This window comes from Apus apus, chromosome 5, assembly GCF_020740795.1.
Source record: "Apus apus isolate bApuApu2 chromosome 5, bApuApu2.pri.cur, whole genome shotgun sequence".
In the NCBI taxonomy this organism is placed as follows: Eukaryota; Metazoa; Chordata; class Aves; order Apodiformes; family Apodidae; genus Apus; species Apus apus.
The window spans coordinates 52835909-52853743 of NC_067286.1; the positions used below are offsets into that span (position 1 = coordinate 52835909).

General features: G+C 39.0%; 1 protein-coding gene across 2 annotated transcripts in view; it reads right to left on the reverse strand.

Annotated features, from left to right (window-relative positions):
* Nucleotides 1–2334: 2334 nt before the first annotated feature.
* The window catches only part of BCL11B (BCL11 transcription factor B), a 96147-nt gene continuing 80646 nt past the window's right edge, over nt 2335–17835 (reverse strand). For both annotated transcript variants that reach the window (XM_051622107.1, XM_051622106.1), the window contains exon 4: nt 2335–9315. In XM_051622107.1, the coding sequence (XP_051478067.1) occupies nt 7304–9315 (2012 nt within the window). In that variant the 3' untranslated portion in view covers nt 2335–7303. The remainder of the gene's footprint in view (nt 9316–17835) is intronic.

Consider the following 17835-nt stretch of genomic DNA (forward strand, 5'->3'; position numbering starts at 1 on the left):
GGATGTACAGACCACATGGTATCTTTCTGCCCTTTCATAGGGTAAATGTAACCCGTTGACTTGACTTTCTGGTGGAAATATCTCAATTACAGAGTTAGAGTTCAATTGTCACTGCTATTCTGTAATATGTTCTTGTAATTTATGTAATTTTTTGGTATGTAAAACCACTAAGCCATATTCAATCCCATGAAATACATACATATATCAGGAGTAAATCTATTGAACCCAAAGAAGTAATACGGTATAGAATCAGTGTGAGAAATAGGGCCCTTGAGAAATCAAATCACCTTTATAATAAGTTTTTTCATTATAATAATTACAAAGCTGACCTAAAGAACCTCTTGCTTCATACTAATGTTGAAGCGACATTGGTTTCATTTGGATTTCACAAAGATCTTTATGAGCCTTTTTCCTTTAGTGATTATAATAGAGTTCTTGGGTTACACAAGCATCTATGAAACAGAAGTATCCAACCCAAGGATGTCGCAAAGAGACTCATTTGGATTTAGTTGTTCACAGCCTTGTTTGTGTCATTTCTCACATTTCCTCTGTCAAAAGGGCCTAATCCTGCATTTTCCCTCATGGCAACATGTGAGAGTAATCAGGACTGTGACAGACACGCTCTAGCAGATCCAACAGTGATGAGTTAAGGCATTACCACTTCCAGGAGGTCCATGCGTCTCCTTGCAGAGGCCCCTGGCAGAGGCAGTGGATGGTAAGTCCCCTCGTGCCTCCAAACTCTCCCAGCCACAGTCCAGGATGCACAGCAGCGGCTGCTGCCACTAAATCTTCAAGCACCCCATCAACGTCTGCAAGGCCTGCAATGCCTTTAAAGCTGACAAAATAACACAGCAGTGTAAAGCTCCACTAGAGTGAAGTCATGTTTATGGGGTGTCAAAAACGCCCCATTCAAATGCAAACTGTGCAAAATTTAGAAGTAAAATGTAACAGCCTTTACAGCTCACTGCAGAAAACATTCAGAACAAACGTGGCATTTGGGGAATTATGGTGTGAACTATTGCCCAATATAATTGTCAGCGTCGGGTTCTGATTTCATTTTCACTGGTTTCTCATGAGTGCAACTTTTCAAAGCCTGTAACTTTTATATCACTCTGAAGCCTTGATCCAGCAAAGCACTCACACATATACCTAAATTTAGATTGGAGTAGATTCAGGGAGAGATCAGGAAGGGACCATCTGCAGGAGATCTTCTGTAGCACAAACCACTTAGCTTCCCCTCCTGACTTCTGAGTTGAGCCAAATACTTTAAAGTCCAGGAGCAGTTCCTTTGAAATGAATTTCAATTACCCACCTGCTTTGAATCACAAGCCTGTTACATGGTTTGTTGGACCAGGACCTCCAGGAAATCAGAATCTGATCTTCAACACTCCAAATCTTTCCTTAGCTTTCCAATAATGGTTTGAATAAAAATTCTCTCATTTAAGATTTCCATGCTTTTGCTAACAGGTTGGCTTGATAAAGACCATCAGGATAGTGAACTGCCTGTAGCTGTCAGCTCTTGTCCTCAAACTGCAAATTGTGCAAAATTCTGCCTTTAACTCTGCATGGCTTTGTCCCTAGCTGAGGAGGAGGAGCAGATGTTTAGCTGCAGTTACATTTTGGCACTTCTAACATAATAATGCAGTCTGTGGATCAAATTCAGCTCCTGGTTAAATTGGTAAGTGTTCCTCCCTATTTGCATCAGCATCCAAGAAGCAAAACACATTTACAAACTTAGGTGCATACAGCACACAGTTAAGTTTATGGGGATGGAAAGAAACAAAAGTTCAAAGCTCTTCTCACTGTCTTCAGAAAACTGAGCTAATCACCCCAAACATCATCCAATTTCATGTAATAAATTTGACTGCATCCAGCATTTTTCTACCATTTTCTCTCAAGACCCTTACTCAGAAAATGCATCATATTTAATTTCAAGGAATGAAAGCAGGACTTGAGCATCTGGTTAGCATCATGCAGGTGCTCACATGTTCTCCACAACCAAGAAATCTGCATTACCTCAAGAATCGACAGAAAATGAGACATGAGCTCTATCATCTGTACTGAAGCTTCAACTCCTTACTCCCTTCTTTTTTCCCTCTCCCACCCCTCAATTAAAAAAACAAACAAACAAAACAAAAAAAACCAACAACAACCAAAAATCAACAACAAAAAACAGGAAGGACAAGATTTGGAGATCAAGTCAAATGTCCAATTTATTTTTATAACTTGAAACTGGAACAAACGTTGTTTTGAACGAGCGTACAACTGAAATGGTAGACACATGCTGAACTCAACAATGTGACAATAAGGGAAAAAAAAGAGGCCAAAAATCTTGTACAGAGAATAAAAGGAACAATAAATATTTCACTAAGCCATATTGAAATGACCTCCAGCCATCTCAACATTTTATCCATAATAAAAAAAAAAAGTGCTCTTGTTTTTTAAACAGAGCACAAATACCAAGCAATAATAAATAGTTCCAAACTTGTAGTAAAAGACAAAACCTCCAAGTAAACAACAAAAGCTCATACAATAAGTAATAGAAAAAGGTAATAAAAATATTTTGCCTTGCCGGTACAAATGCAAACAACTTAAATCAACGTTACTTTGCTTTGCAGTTCTAAAATACAAAGAGCACCATAAAAATGAGTTTGCCTGTGAAAAACAAAACCTTGGACTGTCTCTTACATAGGACTGGGATGAAATGCTGATTTTTTGACCCTTTCCTTAAAATTTTATTTCTTTCTAAAATCAGATTCTCAGACCTGTCCTGTTGCCAGGGTTGTTGACTGTAATTTTGCTCTGGACTTCAAAGGCAGCAGGACTAGACACAATAGAAGTAATAAATTCAACCTAAAATAATAATTAAAAGCTATTTAAATTGTAAAGACAACTATGGCAGCATTCTAGATATTTTATGTCCATGTTATATTGTGCTTATGGCCTAGTAAACTACAGTTCTTCTAAGCAAGAAGAAAAGGAGGGCCATTTAATTATAACTACAGTCTGCAGAAACACAAGCCTTGTGCTTTTGGGTGACTTATTATTTTCAGAGATTCAAGTCACAAAATTAGACAACTGCTGGTGTTAGCTATCCTGGATAACTAAAAACAAGACCGGAGTTCCTAAGCAACTTACTCTAAAATGACAGGTAAAATTCTGTCTTAAATCAATGAATTGTGGACTGAAAATATGTGGTTAATTTCTGCTCTTTGTTACACCGACACATGTCCAAGGGATTCTGCTGAGTCCTGTGACATGACTCTGGATTTATATGAATGCCAAAGATCTGAATTTTCACCAAAAATCGAGAATGTGCCTTTAAGGGACCACATTTCAGCCTCAGCTACACTGGAGCAATCCAGAACTAAGAGTAATTAATAATTCCTGATTTATATCAGTTTAATTGAGATACAGAATTTGTCCAGAAGTCTTAAAAGGGTACATTGTTCAAGCCAGGAAGACATATAGCTAGCTATCTGTTAGGTAGCTGGACCAAATTCTCCCTGCTGTCACACCCATGTCCTTCAATTGCTCCAGCAGCTCTGCACTGATGAAAGCAGCAGAGGAATTTGGCATGGCAATATTTTTTGTTGCTGTGTTTTAGTTTTACCATCATTTCCTGCCAGAGCTGTGAGCATTGTCTCCTTCTCCCCTTCACTAGAGCATCAGCATCTCTTCTGCCACCTGTCTTCCCCTTGACCCAAAAGGGAGAGAGCATGAGAGAGAGAGAGAAATAACAGCAAAGAATAGAGAAATCAAAAGGCACAGGATTTCATCCCAGTCCTTCAAACATTCAGAAATTTATGGAATGTACAATTAGGAGTGAACAGCAGCAAAGCAGCTAATAACATGGACTGGCAAGACCTGTACACGGAGTAGGTCCTGTTCTGACAGGGAAGAGGAGGGCTATGCCTGGACCAATTTCACTTCAACCCAGTTACAGCTGTACCAACAACTGCCCGTTTTACCATTTTAGGTCAATGGATGCAATAGCTCTCACTGTTTGCTACAAAATTACTTTCTTCTAGGGGGTGGTGGCAGGGTGCAAGGAGCAGTGAGTAGGGGGGTGGTTGGGAGCAGGAAGATATGTTGGACATCTTGTTTGAAAGGGGGGAAAAAATCTCTCTCTCTCTCGAATCTGCAGGGAAGCTGTGGGATGTCACCCCAGACACCTTGATGGGAATGGAATTTCATTTCACACATATAGGCAATAACCATCCAGTCTGGTTCAACCATACCTGGTAAAACCTTGATGCAAGGGGTCCAGGCAACTTTGAAGTTATTTAGAGCCCTGTGGGAACAGCACTTTTTTGTAGGCCATTTCTGACAAAAAAAAATATATATACAACTAAAATTATTTGTGAACAACAACAACAAAAAAAAATAAAAAAGCACTTAATTATTTTGTTTTGTTTCTTTTACTCAAAGGTCGTCTAACAACCCCCTTTTTTCCTGTACAATAAGGACTTCACATACAAATTTTTTTTTTTTTTTTCAATATTTTATCCTGCCAAATTAAAAAAATATATTATGGCAGCCTGTTTGTTTGTTTTTATTTTTATTTCCAAATTCACTAACAAAAAGGTACATTAAATCCCTTTAAAAGGACAAGCGTACAGTTAAAAAATTACAAGCTTCAGTAAAAATACAGCAAGTGCCTACATCATATGAATCAACCAATATCAATATCCATTCCAGAAGGGGAAGGGGGAAGGGGAGAAAAAAAGAGAAAAATAGGTACAGGTCAGAAACGTGATTTTTTTTCTGCAAAGCAATAACAATATTAAGCACTTTTTTCTACATACTTTTTCTACATGGTGTAGCAATCACCTTTTAATCCCCGAATACGAGATTCTATACATTTTTTGAAATAAAAATTCAACACCCAAGGCAGAAAAAAATTTACTAAAACTCAAGACTTTACAGTTACAGTGACAAGAACAAATTTATAGACCCACCATTTAAATTTTACTGCAACATTTTCAAGGAAAAAAGAAAAGGGTTTTTTTTTTTTTTTTCTTTCTGGTTTTGTAAAATGCCCAGGCATTCTCCATTATTACAAATACTGGTCCACTTTTACAGTAATCAAGAAATTTTAATATATATAATATATACTAAAACCCCGTCACCAAAAGAAAACAATATACACATGGCCATTATGGCATTTTTTTTAATAACCTATTAAGCAAACTTTGAAAAAAAAAAGATTGCTCAAACACACATACACACAATTTCTTTTTTACCCTTGTATGTATTCAATACTGTAAACGTATTTTAAGACAGAGTGCACTAAATTTAACTTTTAAAAAAATTAGCCGTTGTTCCTGAATTGTTTTTTCTCATTCAATGATAACAACTTGTAATTTGTGTCATTTGAGTTTTAATTCAGCAGTAAATCATTTCCATTCCATTTCCTAAGCAGCGTTGTCCTGAAAAAAAAAAAAAGGCTGAGAATAATTCAGCTAATGGATGTCCGAAGTTGTGCTGGGTATACATCTTCATTTGATTGGGTCTTATGGCATTTTCATGTCCGCTATCTTCAACCAGTAATTATTTTTTTTTTTTAGTAAATGTGGCTCTTTTTTTTCTAAAGAATGTACTTTTCTTGTTTTACTTTTTTTTTTAAAGTCTTTTCATTTCACAAAAACGTTTTGCATTTGTCTCAAGAGACTCAAATAGGAAGATCAGTTTTCAAGGCACTCACATCAAATTGAATGGCAGTAGAAAAACTGTCCAATAAATTATTTTTATTTATTTTTCTTTATAGTGCCAGTATTGTGAATGCCATGCTTAGCAACACTGACACTTAATCTCAGCTGTTCCCTTACAGTTTAACCCACCTTTGGGCCAAGTAGAAGAATATGATGTAATTTCTTGTTGAGAAGCCATTTTTCTATTAACCACAAACAAAAGCTTTAAAGTGCGGGTCAACATAATTAAAATCTCTAACCATAATTGTCCACTGTTTGTTAATATTAAAATTTGAAAGTAGAGCAGGTGCATTTTTCTTTTATTTTCTTTTTTCTGTCGTAATGCTGTTCTCTGAACACAACTGCATTCTGTTCCTAATTAAGTCAAGGGGAAAACTCTTAGTGACTTCAGTAGGAGCAGAATCTTGCCAAGAAAGGTATATAAACTAGAATTCATTTTTCCCTTCCTTATAATAACATCTTTGTACATCATATAATATAGTTCTAATACTTCCCTTCATAAACCAAATGCCTGAGTTGAGGCTTTTCACTGAGAAATTCACATTTTCCCATCCTCTAGTAATTATTTATGTACAGCAAATTTGGACTAAAGTAGATGTCCTAAATTCAAATTTATATTTTTGCAGTTTACCAAGAAAAAAATATAGTATTTGGCTCCTACAAGGTGTGAAAAGAATATTACAATACTCAAGATGTACTTTTACTGCTTCTGAGAAGAGTGGTGGGAGAGGAAGAAAGAGGGAAAGACACCCCAAAACATGAAAAAATGGCACCGTTATGTTGCTATACCTTTTAATATCAAGAAGAAACTATCCAATAATAACGCACAACTAACAATGTTTCTGGTTTCTGAGTGTAGCTGTCTTCTGCACCTATGTCTTTTTTGTTGCCATAACTTTAGTGATGAAATCGATCTAGAAAAGGCTTCTACCATCAGCGACATTGTCAGTGCTACATTTTCGATCCAATTCCAAAAGAAAGTGCTAATTTTAAAGATTGTTATCCGCTGTACAATTTTGTTCTCCCTAATCTTCAAGGTTGTTTAAGAAGAGGAAAGGAAAAAAAGAAATAAAATAAAAATGAAAGAAGAAAGATTTCTGTTCAAATTCTGGCTTCTTCACAAGAAATTACACGTGCTTAGCTTAAATTTCAACAAAGCAGCGGCCCAAAAATTATAATTTAAAAAGATATGTTTCTCACCTACAATGCAAGTAATCTCAGGCTACGACTGGGTAAAATTAAAAAGGGATACCCAACAAAATTTTAAAAGAAATTTAAACAGAAAGAATAAAAAAAGTACCTGCACATGCCAAAAAATTACAAAAACCCAATAAATACAGAAATTATTGCACAGTTAAAAGGCTCCACAATTTTTACTGCCTTAATCAACCCTCGGGTTTAATAGAACTTTGTAGACACAGGTTAAATTTTAAGTGCCAAAGTCTGGCACCTACCATAGTTATGCTAAGTTATGTTTACGGAGGCAAGTTAGGTCATCTTTTCTCAGTTGGCAATAGTTAAACTGTACAAATAAAATGTTACCTAGACCCCTGAAATTTAACCTAGCGGGGGTGGGGGATGGGGTGGCCTTAGCTTCTTTCTGCCTGCTCAATTTTGACGTCATTTGTCAGCAAATGTTCTCCATGCCACTTTTTCATGTGTTTCTCCAGGGTGCTGTAAACACTGAAGGGCATCTGGCAAATGTCGCAGCGGTAGACCTCCTTCCCTATCTGGCCATGCGTTTTCATATGGCGCGTCAGCTTACTGCTCTGGGCACATGCATAGTTGCAGAGCTCGCATTTGTAAGGCCGCTCTCCAGTGTGGCTCCGACGGTGCACCGTCAAATTGCTGCAGTTCTTAAAGACCTTGCCACAGTACTCACATGTATCGCTCCTGCGCCCTTCCTTCGAACTGGGTCGCCCGGGGCCGGGACCGCTGATGTGGGGGGTGCTGCCTCCGCTCGCCGTGCCGCTGCGCCCTGAGAGCCCCCCGTCCAGCATGTCCCCCGGTGGGGTGGAGAAACGTAGACTCCCGTTCTCCGACGAGTGCTCTGAAGAGGTCGCGAAGGGGGATTGTCGGGAGTCTGTGAATCCGAGGAACGGATCCTTCATGAAGTGCCGTGATGCTGCGTACCCTACCAGCCACTGGGAGTAAACGTTTTCAGAAGGTATTATTGTTGCTGGTGGCAAGTCCAAATCTTTCTCTACCTTTATTCTTTTAGAGGAATTGTTTAAACTGGGGCTCGTGATAGGTGTTGGCTTGCGGGGGAACAAGTTTGGGAAGGGTTCACCTGGGCCAAAGTTTCTTCCATTGACCGTTCCTTCCTCAGTGCGGTCCAGCTCTCCTACTACAGAGTCTTCATCACCTGGATCTCTCTGACAGAGGTCTCGAGGACACAAGTCTCGTTGGTCAGAAGACCTTTTCATGAAGCTACTCCTCTTCTGTTTTTCAGCTAGCATGTCGTTATATTGCTGGATGGCACCTAGACTTACATTCTCAATGACTTTTCCCAAGACAAGGGATTTCTCATCCGGCAGAGACTTGGAGCCATTTTCTCGGTTACGACTCAGCTCTGAGTCCATACTGAAGCTCGACTCTGGACGGCTCTCATTTTCAAGCTCCTCTTCCTCTTCCTCCTCCTCTTCCTCTTCTTCATTGTCATGGCCCAGGGAAGGATCACTCTCATTCCTGAAATCTGCCTCACTAGATTTCAGTCCCTCGCCAGTGAGCTCACTTGTGCCCGGCTCGGGTGAACTAGTGGTGGACAGTCCATCATCTGACCTGCCTGTCATGGAGCCAGCTTTATGCATATGTGTTTTCATGTGGCGTTTTAGCTTGCTAGCCTGGGAGCAAGCGTGGTCACAGAGCTGACACTTGTAGGGCTTTTCTCCTGTGTGACTGCGCCGGTGCACGATAAGGTTACTCTGGAACTTGAATGTTTTCCCACAAAATTCACAGGATTTGCTCTTGGCCTGAGGCTGGGGAGGCGTAGTGCTGCTGGGAGGCATGGGGGGCAGTGGCGGGGTGCTCAAAAAAGGTGATTTAGGACTTGGCTGGAAAGGATTCAACAGGCGATGCATAGGGTTGGTGCGACTGGGCGAGACTGGCGGAGGGGTGGAACTGTTTCCTGCCAGCTCTCGAAGCCTTCTGGAGAAATCCATCGCTGGGGACTCAATTGCCATGGGGTTTAAACGCATAACTCTGTCAAAGGCACTGGGATGCTGGGCAACTAACCCCATTTCTTCGGCACTAAGGCGATGTGGATCCAGATGATGACGAGGTGGTGGGCTGAACAGCGGAGGTGTGTTTGGGAGCCGACCCTCACCAAAGCCAGGGTGTTCACGCAAGATGGGTCCTGTCATCCGCAAAAGATTGAAAGGGTTGTTGTCTCCAAGGAAATTCATCAGCGGGGACTGTGCAACAGTCTCCGGTCCCAGAGGAGGAGGGATGGTGATGCGTGGAGTAAGGGAACTGTTTGAAGGGCTTGTTTCCAGGTAGATGCGGAATCCATGTGTGTTCTGGGCATGCTGAAGCAAGAACCAAGCGCTATTAAAAGGCTGCTTGCATGTTGTGCAAATATAGCTTGAAGGCTCATCTTTACCTATAAAAAAAAACAGAAAGAACACTCAAAAAATAATACAGGGGAGAACATTTAAATACAGTTGGCATGCGCTTTATTTTGCTAGCACATTTCCTCCTTGGCATTTCTGAAAGAGGGACTTAATTGCAATGTATTGACTGATATAAATTGTTGAAAAGCACATTTACTCACCACACTTACTCACTTAACATGTATGACAAATATCACACATACACACTGGTGCTATACACATTTATATCCTTTAACTTGCAAATAAAACCTCCCTTTATGACGCATAGGGATCCAAATTTTTTTCATGTGTTTATTCCACAAAAAAGAATTTGTTTCAAGGCATTTATGACTACAGAATGAAACCAAGGAAAATGCAGTGTGGTAAGTTTTACAAGGCACCTGCAAGGAGCTTCAGTGTCATTTTCACTCTATCATTTTATATTTTTATATACTTCATGCAACATTCCCCTGAGATCTTGCTGAATTTAATTTATACATGCTTCAGTCATGCCAGCACTTCCATTTTTAAAATACTATGCAGGTATTTAGCCACACAAGTCCTATTCAAGTTAACAGGAGCATGGAAAACTTACCCTTGCATAAACCACTTTGAAATTCACTTTGCCAAAACACCAAGATGCCTCTCAAATGAAACATCCGGTAATCAAAGCCGACAGCACAGTTGCAATTAACAGTAACAAATGTCGGGCCGTGCTTGAACTGGGTCCCAAGAATTTCTGAGCCTGAGCCTGCCCTCCAATGCAAAAATGCTCACCAGAGCCAAAAACATTGTTCTGTTTGCCTTTCTAGCCTCTTTGAACGACTGCATAAAGGTGGAAAGCATTCCTTCAACCTTGATTCAGCTTTACATAAAGGACAGGTGTGGACAAGTCTGCACTACAGTCAGAATTTTGCTAGCTAGAAAATTCCAGTCCTGGGCACACTATAAACTATGTACTATCTTCAAAAAGCACTTTTTCCCCCCTCCCTTTTTTCAATGCCTCTGCAAGACTCTGATAAATTCAGAAATATGTGTCAACTTGAAAATCATGATCCAGGATTTGGTTGGGGTTTGTTTCTTTTTTCTTTTTTCTTTTTTTTTTTTAATGAGGGGGAGGTTTGCAGAAAAACAACCCATTTTGGAAAATCTAAAATTAATTTCTTGTTTGTTTGTTTATGAAAGCATATTTTTTGGCTAGTGATGGCTTCTGCACCTAAAGGTACTAAACTTCCTGAAAGTTCAAAATCTGAACCAGGCTTCCCTCCTGACCCGTATCTTCCTAACAAGCTGAATGAAGCCTGGTCCCAGCCCCTCAACAGGAGGCTCAGATCCACAAGTGAACTACACAAACCCTGTCTAGACAAGGGAGGGGGGAAATGAGATTCACAAAAGCCTGTTGCTTGATCTTGAAAATGAAAGAGTTTATGAGGTGAACGGAACTGTATTATCAAAACTACCTCTATAAAGAGGAATGACTCACAGAAGCTAAGGAAAAAAATAAATAAATAAACTCAGGCACACCAGGCAAAGCAGGATTGCTGCTGACTGAATTCCCCTCTTCTGGCTGCTGCAGGAATGGCTGCTGCTAACAAAACCTACAAAACCTTATAAAAGGAGGCTAGAAGATTATCTGCCTACCTATCAGCCTGTCAGTCTATCTAATCTTATCACCCAATGAACATCCATAAAAGCGTAAAGAAAAGAGCATCTATCAGATTGAGACTTATTTACAAAGGTAGGTGATAAATGCGGTGCAGCTCCTTGCACTTCGATTGATTTAGTAGGGCTGTTGCTGTTGGATAGCAGCTTCAGACCCTGAGTTTGGAAAAGCCGGCTCTCCACAGCCAAGATAAAAATGTACACAACACACCAGGCGTTTCTGCCTGGCTGACACAGCCCCCATGCCTCTGCCCTGCATACTGCATCTTTACGGGACAGACCCAGTTGCTTTGATTAAGCTCTAACAACTGCGATCACATAAAGCACAAGTTTGGGAACTCAGTTTGTACTCAGCTTGGAAAAACTGCTCATAAGGGCAATTGACATTAATGAAAGCCACATACAAACACAGAAAGGAACTGATACATTATCCCTTAAAAATCTACTCAGCACTGAGGCAGTTAGGGTGTTTTATGTCAGCTCTGCAGCCAAAGCAACAGTAAATGCTCCCATTATTACTTCAAATATTTAAATTTCTGTTTCTTACAGAAGTATGATGAAAATGTCTAGACCTTTAACTTTTCTTGCATGGCAACATGTAGTATAGAAAGTGACAGAAATCACTGAAGCAGACTAAAGTATATAACATACTCTGTCAAAAGCTTTTTTTAACAATATGTTTTACCTCAGCTCACCCTAGAACAGACTTTAATAAAGCCCCTTCTGAAGTGTGATCTAATAGCAAATGAAGTGCAGCATCTTACAAGGTCGTATATCTTCAAATTAAAGAGTGCTCTGCACCCTTCACCTTCATTTTATCCACTCTAATTAATCGATTTATTACCCACAGCTGTTCGATTCTTTCATTTTTAAAGTCACAGCATGCATTCTTTTTTGTTGTGGAGTTTTTTTCTTTAACAAAATTAGGTATGTGAGTGTGGGTATGTGTGCATGCGTTCTCCTTGCTTAGCTCAAGAGCCGACAGGAGGAAGAAAGCAGCTGTGTATTAGACGACAACAACAGCAACACATTTATTTCAGCAAAGGCACACATGTAAGGTGAAAAATTCCTGAGCAGGCTGAGGATCAAGGCCAATCTAAAACTGAAATGGCTGATTAAAAAAATTACCCTTAAAATGGCAGCTGACTAGATGCTTGCTACTACATGTTACATGGAACCAAAATGTTTTGTTGTTTTTTGTTCTCCAAAACTTCACCCCGTGAAATGCAAGTGAGGATAGTAAAAACCCCTTCTTTTTAGTTTTGTTTCAAACAGAGCAAATTAGTGTTATTAGTGATGTAAGATTTACAAGCTAGAAGACGTAAGACAGTTTTCTCTTCCTTTTTGTTTTGTTTAGCCTTTACACTTCTTAACACTCCTCTTCAGGATACCTCAACACAATGACAAAACTGACTGCAGGCTACCTTGCTACAAATCTCTGACTCCTTCATGAGTCTATGCCTGTATATATATATATATATATATATATATATATATATATATGCATATATATATATCTCTCTTTATACACACACACTTTCACAGTCCTCAAAGACTCTCCCCAGACTCCCCTTTAAAAAAAAAAAAAAAAAAGGGGGGGCGGGGGGAAGGAAATAAAAGAAAATGTTCATTTCCATATTATCACTTCATGGTTATCTTGCCTAGAAGTTGCCCTGAGCAGTGTAGATGCTTACTTTTAAGAACAGAACAATGTCAAAAAGTCTTTGAAGATTCACTTCGAATGTTTTTATATTAAAAAACTTGCTAAATATTTTAAACATGCCCAGAAACAGCCACATATTGCTCAACACTGATCTTTATATTTAATAATGCAGTGCACCTACACTATAAAACTCTTTGTTATAAGGCTACTTTTGATATATGGCTATCTTAATCCCTTGCCACCTGCACTGAAGTCTTTCTAAATACCCACTTTATGACAACTAGCTATATAGGCTTTGCCAGATGCAGTCTTTATCACTTTAGCATGTGCTTGACTTTGAGCATGTGAGTAATCAACATCAGTGAAAATTAAGCATAGGCGAAAGTACTCTGTTGGATAGTGATGAAATTATTCACATGCTTAGAGTTAAGCACAAACCAAGACTTCATCAATACTATTCAATTAATTTCACATGTATTCAACCCTACAGTCTATAACTAGGCATGAATTTTGGGGCTGATGACTCAAGTGTAACTTTTTATCTTTGCCTTAGTTGGTAGATATGGTGTATGTACTGAGACATCCAGGCCACAAGCCCTGAGGAGTCAATAGTAGCTTCAAGGTTGCTCTAAAGCCAAACAAATGTTGCCATTGGATTTCAGACAGGAGACAGGTTAGTAGGGCTGGATCCTACTGAGACATAGGTGTATACGTTCAGAAGTACTACTGATTTGAAGGCTAGGAAGGACCATGAATGAGAGGACCAGGATAAATCTTAAGGGTTACCCTTGTCCAAAACCTGAACCCAGGGGTGTCCATATCTACAGCATCTATTTATATCTACAGCAGATGTTCCACTATCCCACTTCAAAGACTATCCGGATGGAGAGTCTACAACCTTCCCAAAGTCTACCTCATTCCTTCTATCTTTTGGCATCAAGAAGATTCCCCAAATATCTAATCTAAATCTCTTTTTCTGCAATTTAAGATATTTTGTCCTACCTAAATGTACATGAAAAACACAGGAAACAAACTATTCTGCATCTCACATACAGATATAATCCAGATCAGTGATTTTTAATTGAGCCTCTTCATGTCTTTTAGCACCCCCTTCTCCCAGATTGATTTGGAAATGCAAAGTGAGAGAGAATTCACTACGTATCAGACTAGTCTGTGGCAATGGTTGACTATCTTCAGTATTAAAAAGAATGTTTTCTTTCCAATTTGGATTGTGATTGCTGAGATCAACCATCAACCATTAGATCCCCTTATGTTTATACCTGGTAGATGAAAAATTTCTCTAGTATCTTCCCCTTAATAGGTAAACTATGAACTTATTGAACACTCTTGCCTTTTCGGCATATTATGACAAAATATGGTGTTTTCCAGAAATACTACAATGTGTTATCTCCATTCCTGCATGACGGATTACGTTCTGTTCAAAATGTCAAAGCAATAATGAGCTTTTTTCTCTTTGGTGAACAGCACAAAACAAAGCTAAATTCAGATCCTGCCTCCCAAATGCTGCCCTTGCAGGGCGTAATGAGAAAAGACAGGTCACTTTGCCCAGCCCAGAAAAAGAGTAGCCTAGGTCTGTGGACATTGATCTCACTGCACCAGGCAGTCTGAATGTCCTGACTTATCTGTCCTCTGCAGTCTGATTTGTATCATTTAGTGATACACAGATCTTCTGTGCCCAGTTGGTACATGACTTTCTATACACCCTGAATGCTGAGTGCCTTTGACCTGGAGATAAATTTCCCTCAAAATATCCTCAGTTATTCTGGATAGCATCAAACAATAATCAGTGTGAGATAAGAACTGTTGAGAATTCATTATTGTCTGCTGGGCTACAGTGACATCCAGTGCCTAACAAGTCTTCCCCTCAGCATGTCTGAATAATTCCATTAGCTGTAACAGAAAATGAACTCTCCCCCTTTTAATCACCCACCCATAACCTGTGCCAGAACTGCAGTGAGGACCTGCAGTCAGGTCCATGCAACCACTGCCATTCTTTACCTCTAGCAATAGGTAATGTTTCTGGTTCCCTTTACAAAGTTACAACAGCTGCAATAAAAACGTTAAGGAATTTTAATGCTGCTTTACTGCATTTTTAGAAGTTCAGGAAAAGCAGAAACTTGCAAGCTTTAAAGAAAGGACATATTTTATTGTAATACTCAGGAACAGACACGTATCGTGTTCGTACAGCCATTCCACCAATGTTACTCTATTCTCCAGGACTCAATTTTTAATGAGCATTTAAATAATTACTCCTTGTTATTATGATGGTTACTCTAATAATACCACTAAAGGTAACGTGGATGCTCCATAAAAAGCACACCTTTAATTGAATTATTATTAAAATTAAAATGCCTTAATTGAGAACACCAGTTTAACAAGTCTCCTTATAAGACCAGCTGACATTAAAGAGAAGGGCATTAAATACTGGAAAGATTTAGTGTTTCATAGTGAAGAAAATACATGGTTATATGTGGTTTGACATGTCATCTAGACAAGGGTCTAATACTTTCCAGGTGTCTGCAGTGCGAACTACATCAGTTCATACCCAACGCTTGACATTGTAAACAAAACTACCTCTAATGTAGGTATTTCTGCTGAAGAAGTTTTATAAGCCATATTACCACTCTAAATTATCCAAGTTAGCAAGAATATTTACTTACACATGGTTATGAGTGAATAAACGCATGCTGAGCACAGCCAGTATCAAGAGGTTTACCCTCCCTGCACTCCCTGGGGTGTTTGGAAGAGCTGCTACCTCCATTTCAGAGGGACTGACAGTTTCAATTAAAATGACACAAGTGTGAAAAGGGGTCCAAGCCTGGGTGAGGATCAGCACTGCTAGTCCAATTCTCAACACCAAACAAAAAAGAACCATTTATCTTCATACCTCTCTTCATTTCAATTTTGTTTTGATGATAACACAAGCTGAAGATGTAACACAAGTGCAACTCCTCTATCCATCTCCAGAGCTAACATAGTTCATCCATCCCTACACTGCCTTGTCTAAAGAAAGGGCTCGAGAAAGTCTTGGAGCACATCCTGCTGAGGATGATGCCAACTATTACCAACAATTCATACAGTAAGCATCAACTGGCAACTGAAGCTGGAGGTTTATGACTTAGCAAGATGCCTGCAGTCTCAGAACCTAAGGACCTCAGATTCTTCTCTCAGAAAAACAGACACTCTCTCTTGTAAAGCTCAGCCAACATGAAGCAAATCTCAGTCAAGAAGAGATGAAGGTTTACGTGCAAGAGCCCAAGCATGAGGGGCCACGGAGACTGACATCATCTGGAAATGGGGAATCTAAGGAGGTCGTTGGTGAAAGAAAAGACTGTGACAGGGAAACAAAAATAAAATGTTTTTTAAGAGGTGGATGGAAAACTAAGGGTGTCTCAAGAAAGGAGGAGAAAAAACTGAGAAGTGTTACCTCTCAGTAACTGGATCCTGTTTCCTCCCATACTAATCCCTGTTCTTTTTTTCTACCTTGCCTCTTGAATAGCCTGTCTCCTCCAGTGCCATCTTCAAACAGAAGGGAAATCACGATTTCACGCAATATTCTTCTCTCACACATTTCCTATGTGTTTTACAGCTTTCCTCATCCTGCTTCTACCTTGACTAGTGAAACTGGAAGCTCTCTGCAGAGATTATGCAAGAAGCTTTATGCCAAGAGAACCTACAAACCCCATAAGACCCTCTCATTCCCAGCGCTGATTTTAATTAACGATGCAAATATTCTCAAGAGCATATTCTACCTGTTGAAAAAGATCTACAATAGCACTGGTTAACACGAATATTAAAATATATTAAATTAATATTACACTATTATTAGTAACGTACTATTAAGCAAACTCTGTCTCTGGTGGATTAAATACTGCCCCACTTTTGGGAGCCTATTTTAGTTTTTGAAGTCACTAGTGCTTTTCAGTGGTGGTCCTTTTCTATTAGGCAGAAGTGCAAACTGTCTGTTTATTATTCTTGTAATAATAAATTTTATTTTTTTTGTTGTTAAATGAGCTATTTCGTCATATGACTGGAAAACCAAACAGATTAATTACCAATAATACAGTCAAGAAATCAAGACTGTTGTGCTGTCTACAGCCAATCCTTCCATAATTCCAAAGAGCATGAATCCTTCAAAGACTTGGAGATATCAACCTGATACCTTAAAATCATATTCTTAGCCAAACGCAGATTTGAACTACGCTGCAACGAATTCAAAGTAGTTTTGATAACCACCACTGCAAACTTCATTTTTTTCCAGATAAGCTATACCAGGTTATCACAAACAAAGATCTTAACTAGGTTTATACAAATATACCAAGTTGTTGGTTGTTGTTCCGGGTTTTTTTTCATTAAACTTTCCCCAGAAGCATTTAACATGTCCTCTCTGGCATTTACACTCACAAAAAAAGGAGACTGCAAGCAGACTACAGTCATGCATAACACAAACAGATGCTTCCTGCTTCTTAATGGACACAGGCGACCTTTGGCTGAAGATGCAGCTTGTATTCAATAGTTCCATTTTCTGTGTGACTTAATCATACCTCAGGTCTGTACTGCCAGATTCACATAAATGAGCCAAATGCACAGCTCAGTTTAATTTCTAGCGCATTACAAAATGGAAATATTATATTTTTAGGTAGAAAATATCAATAGTCATTTTGGGCAACTTCCTTCTGGTTGTCCAATCTCTCATTCCTTAAAAGAGCTTGTGGCTTACTGGAAGTTAATGCTCAGCCTACAGAAGTATAAGAAGTGCTTTTCCTTAGTGCAGAAAAAGAAAGAAAAATGTATAGCAAAAATTGGAACTCATGACACAGGGATTTTGACCCAGAAACACTGTTAAAATGGAAAATAAAAACCAGGTTTGTAATCTCTGAACACTTCCTTCTAATTGGTGTTAAATTCTAAAATACAAAGCCAATTTATGAAGCAGTGAAAGAGAGAAGTGTGAAAAGTAAGGAGCAAACAGCAAAATCAATAATAATAGATCAATAGTGAACGAGTTAACTTCTAAATTAGCCCTTGTGATACAACAGTTTCAGTTGACTCCACCTTTAGCATCTAAACAGCTTTCTGTCTTTTACTTAGTTTCTCTGAACATAAGACATCAACTAGCAGACTGAAAGGATGCTTTACAAACCTGCTGTGTAAAATAGTGAAAACTATCAGTGAAAACAGGGAA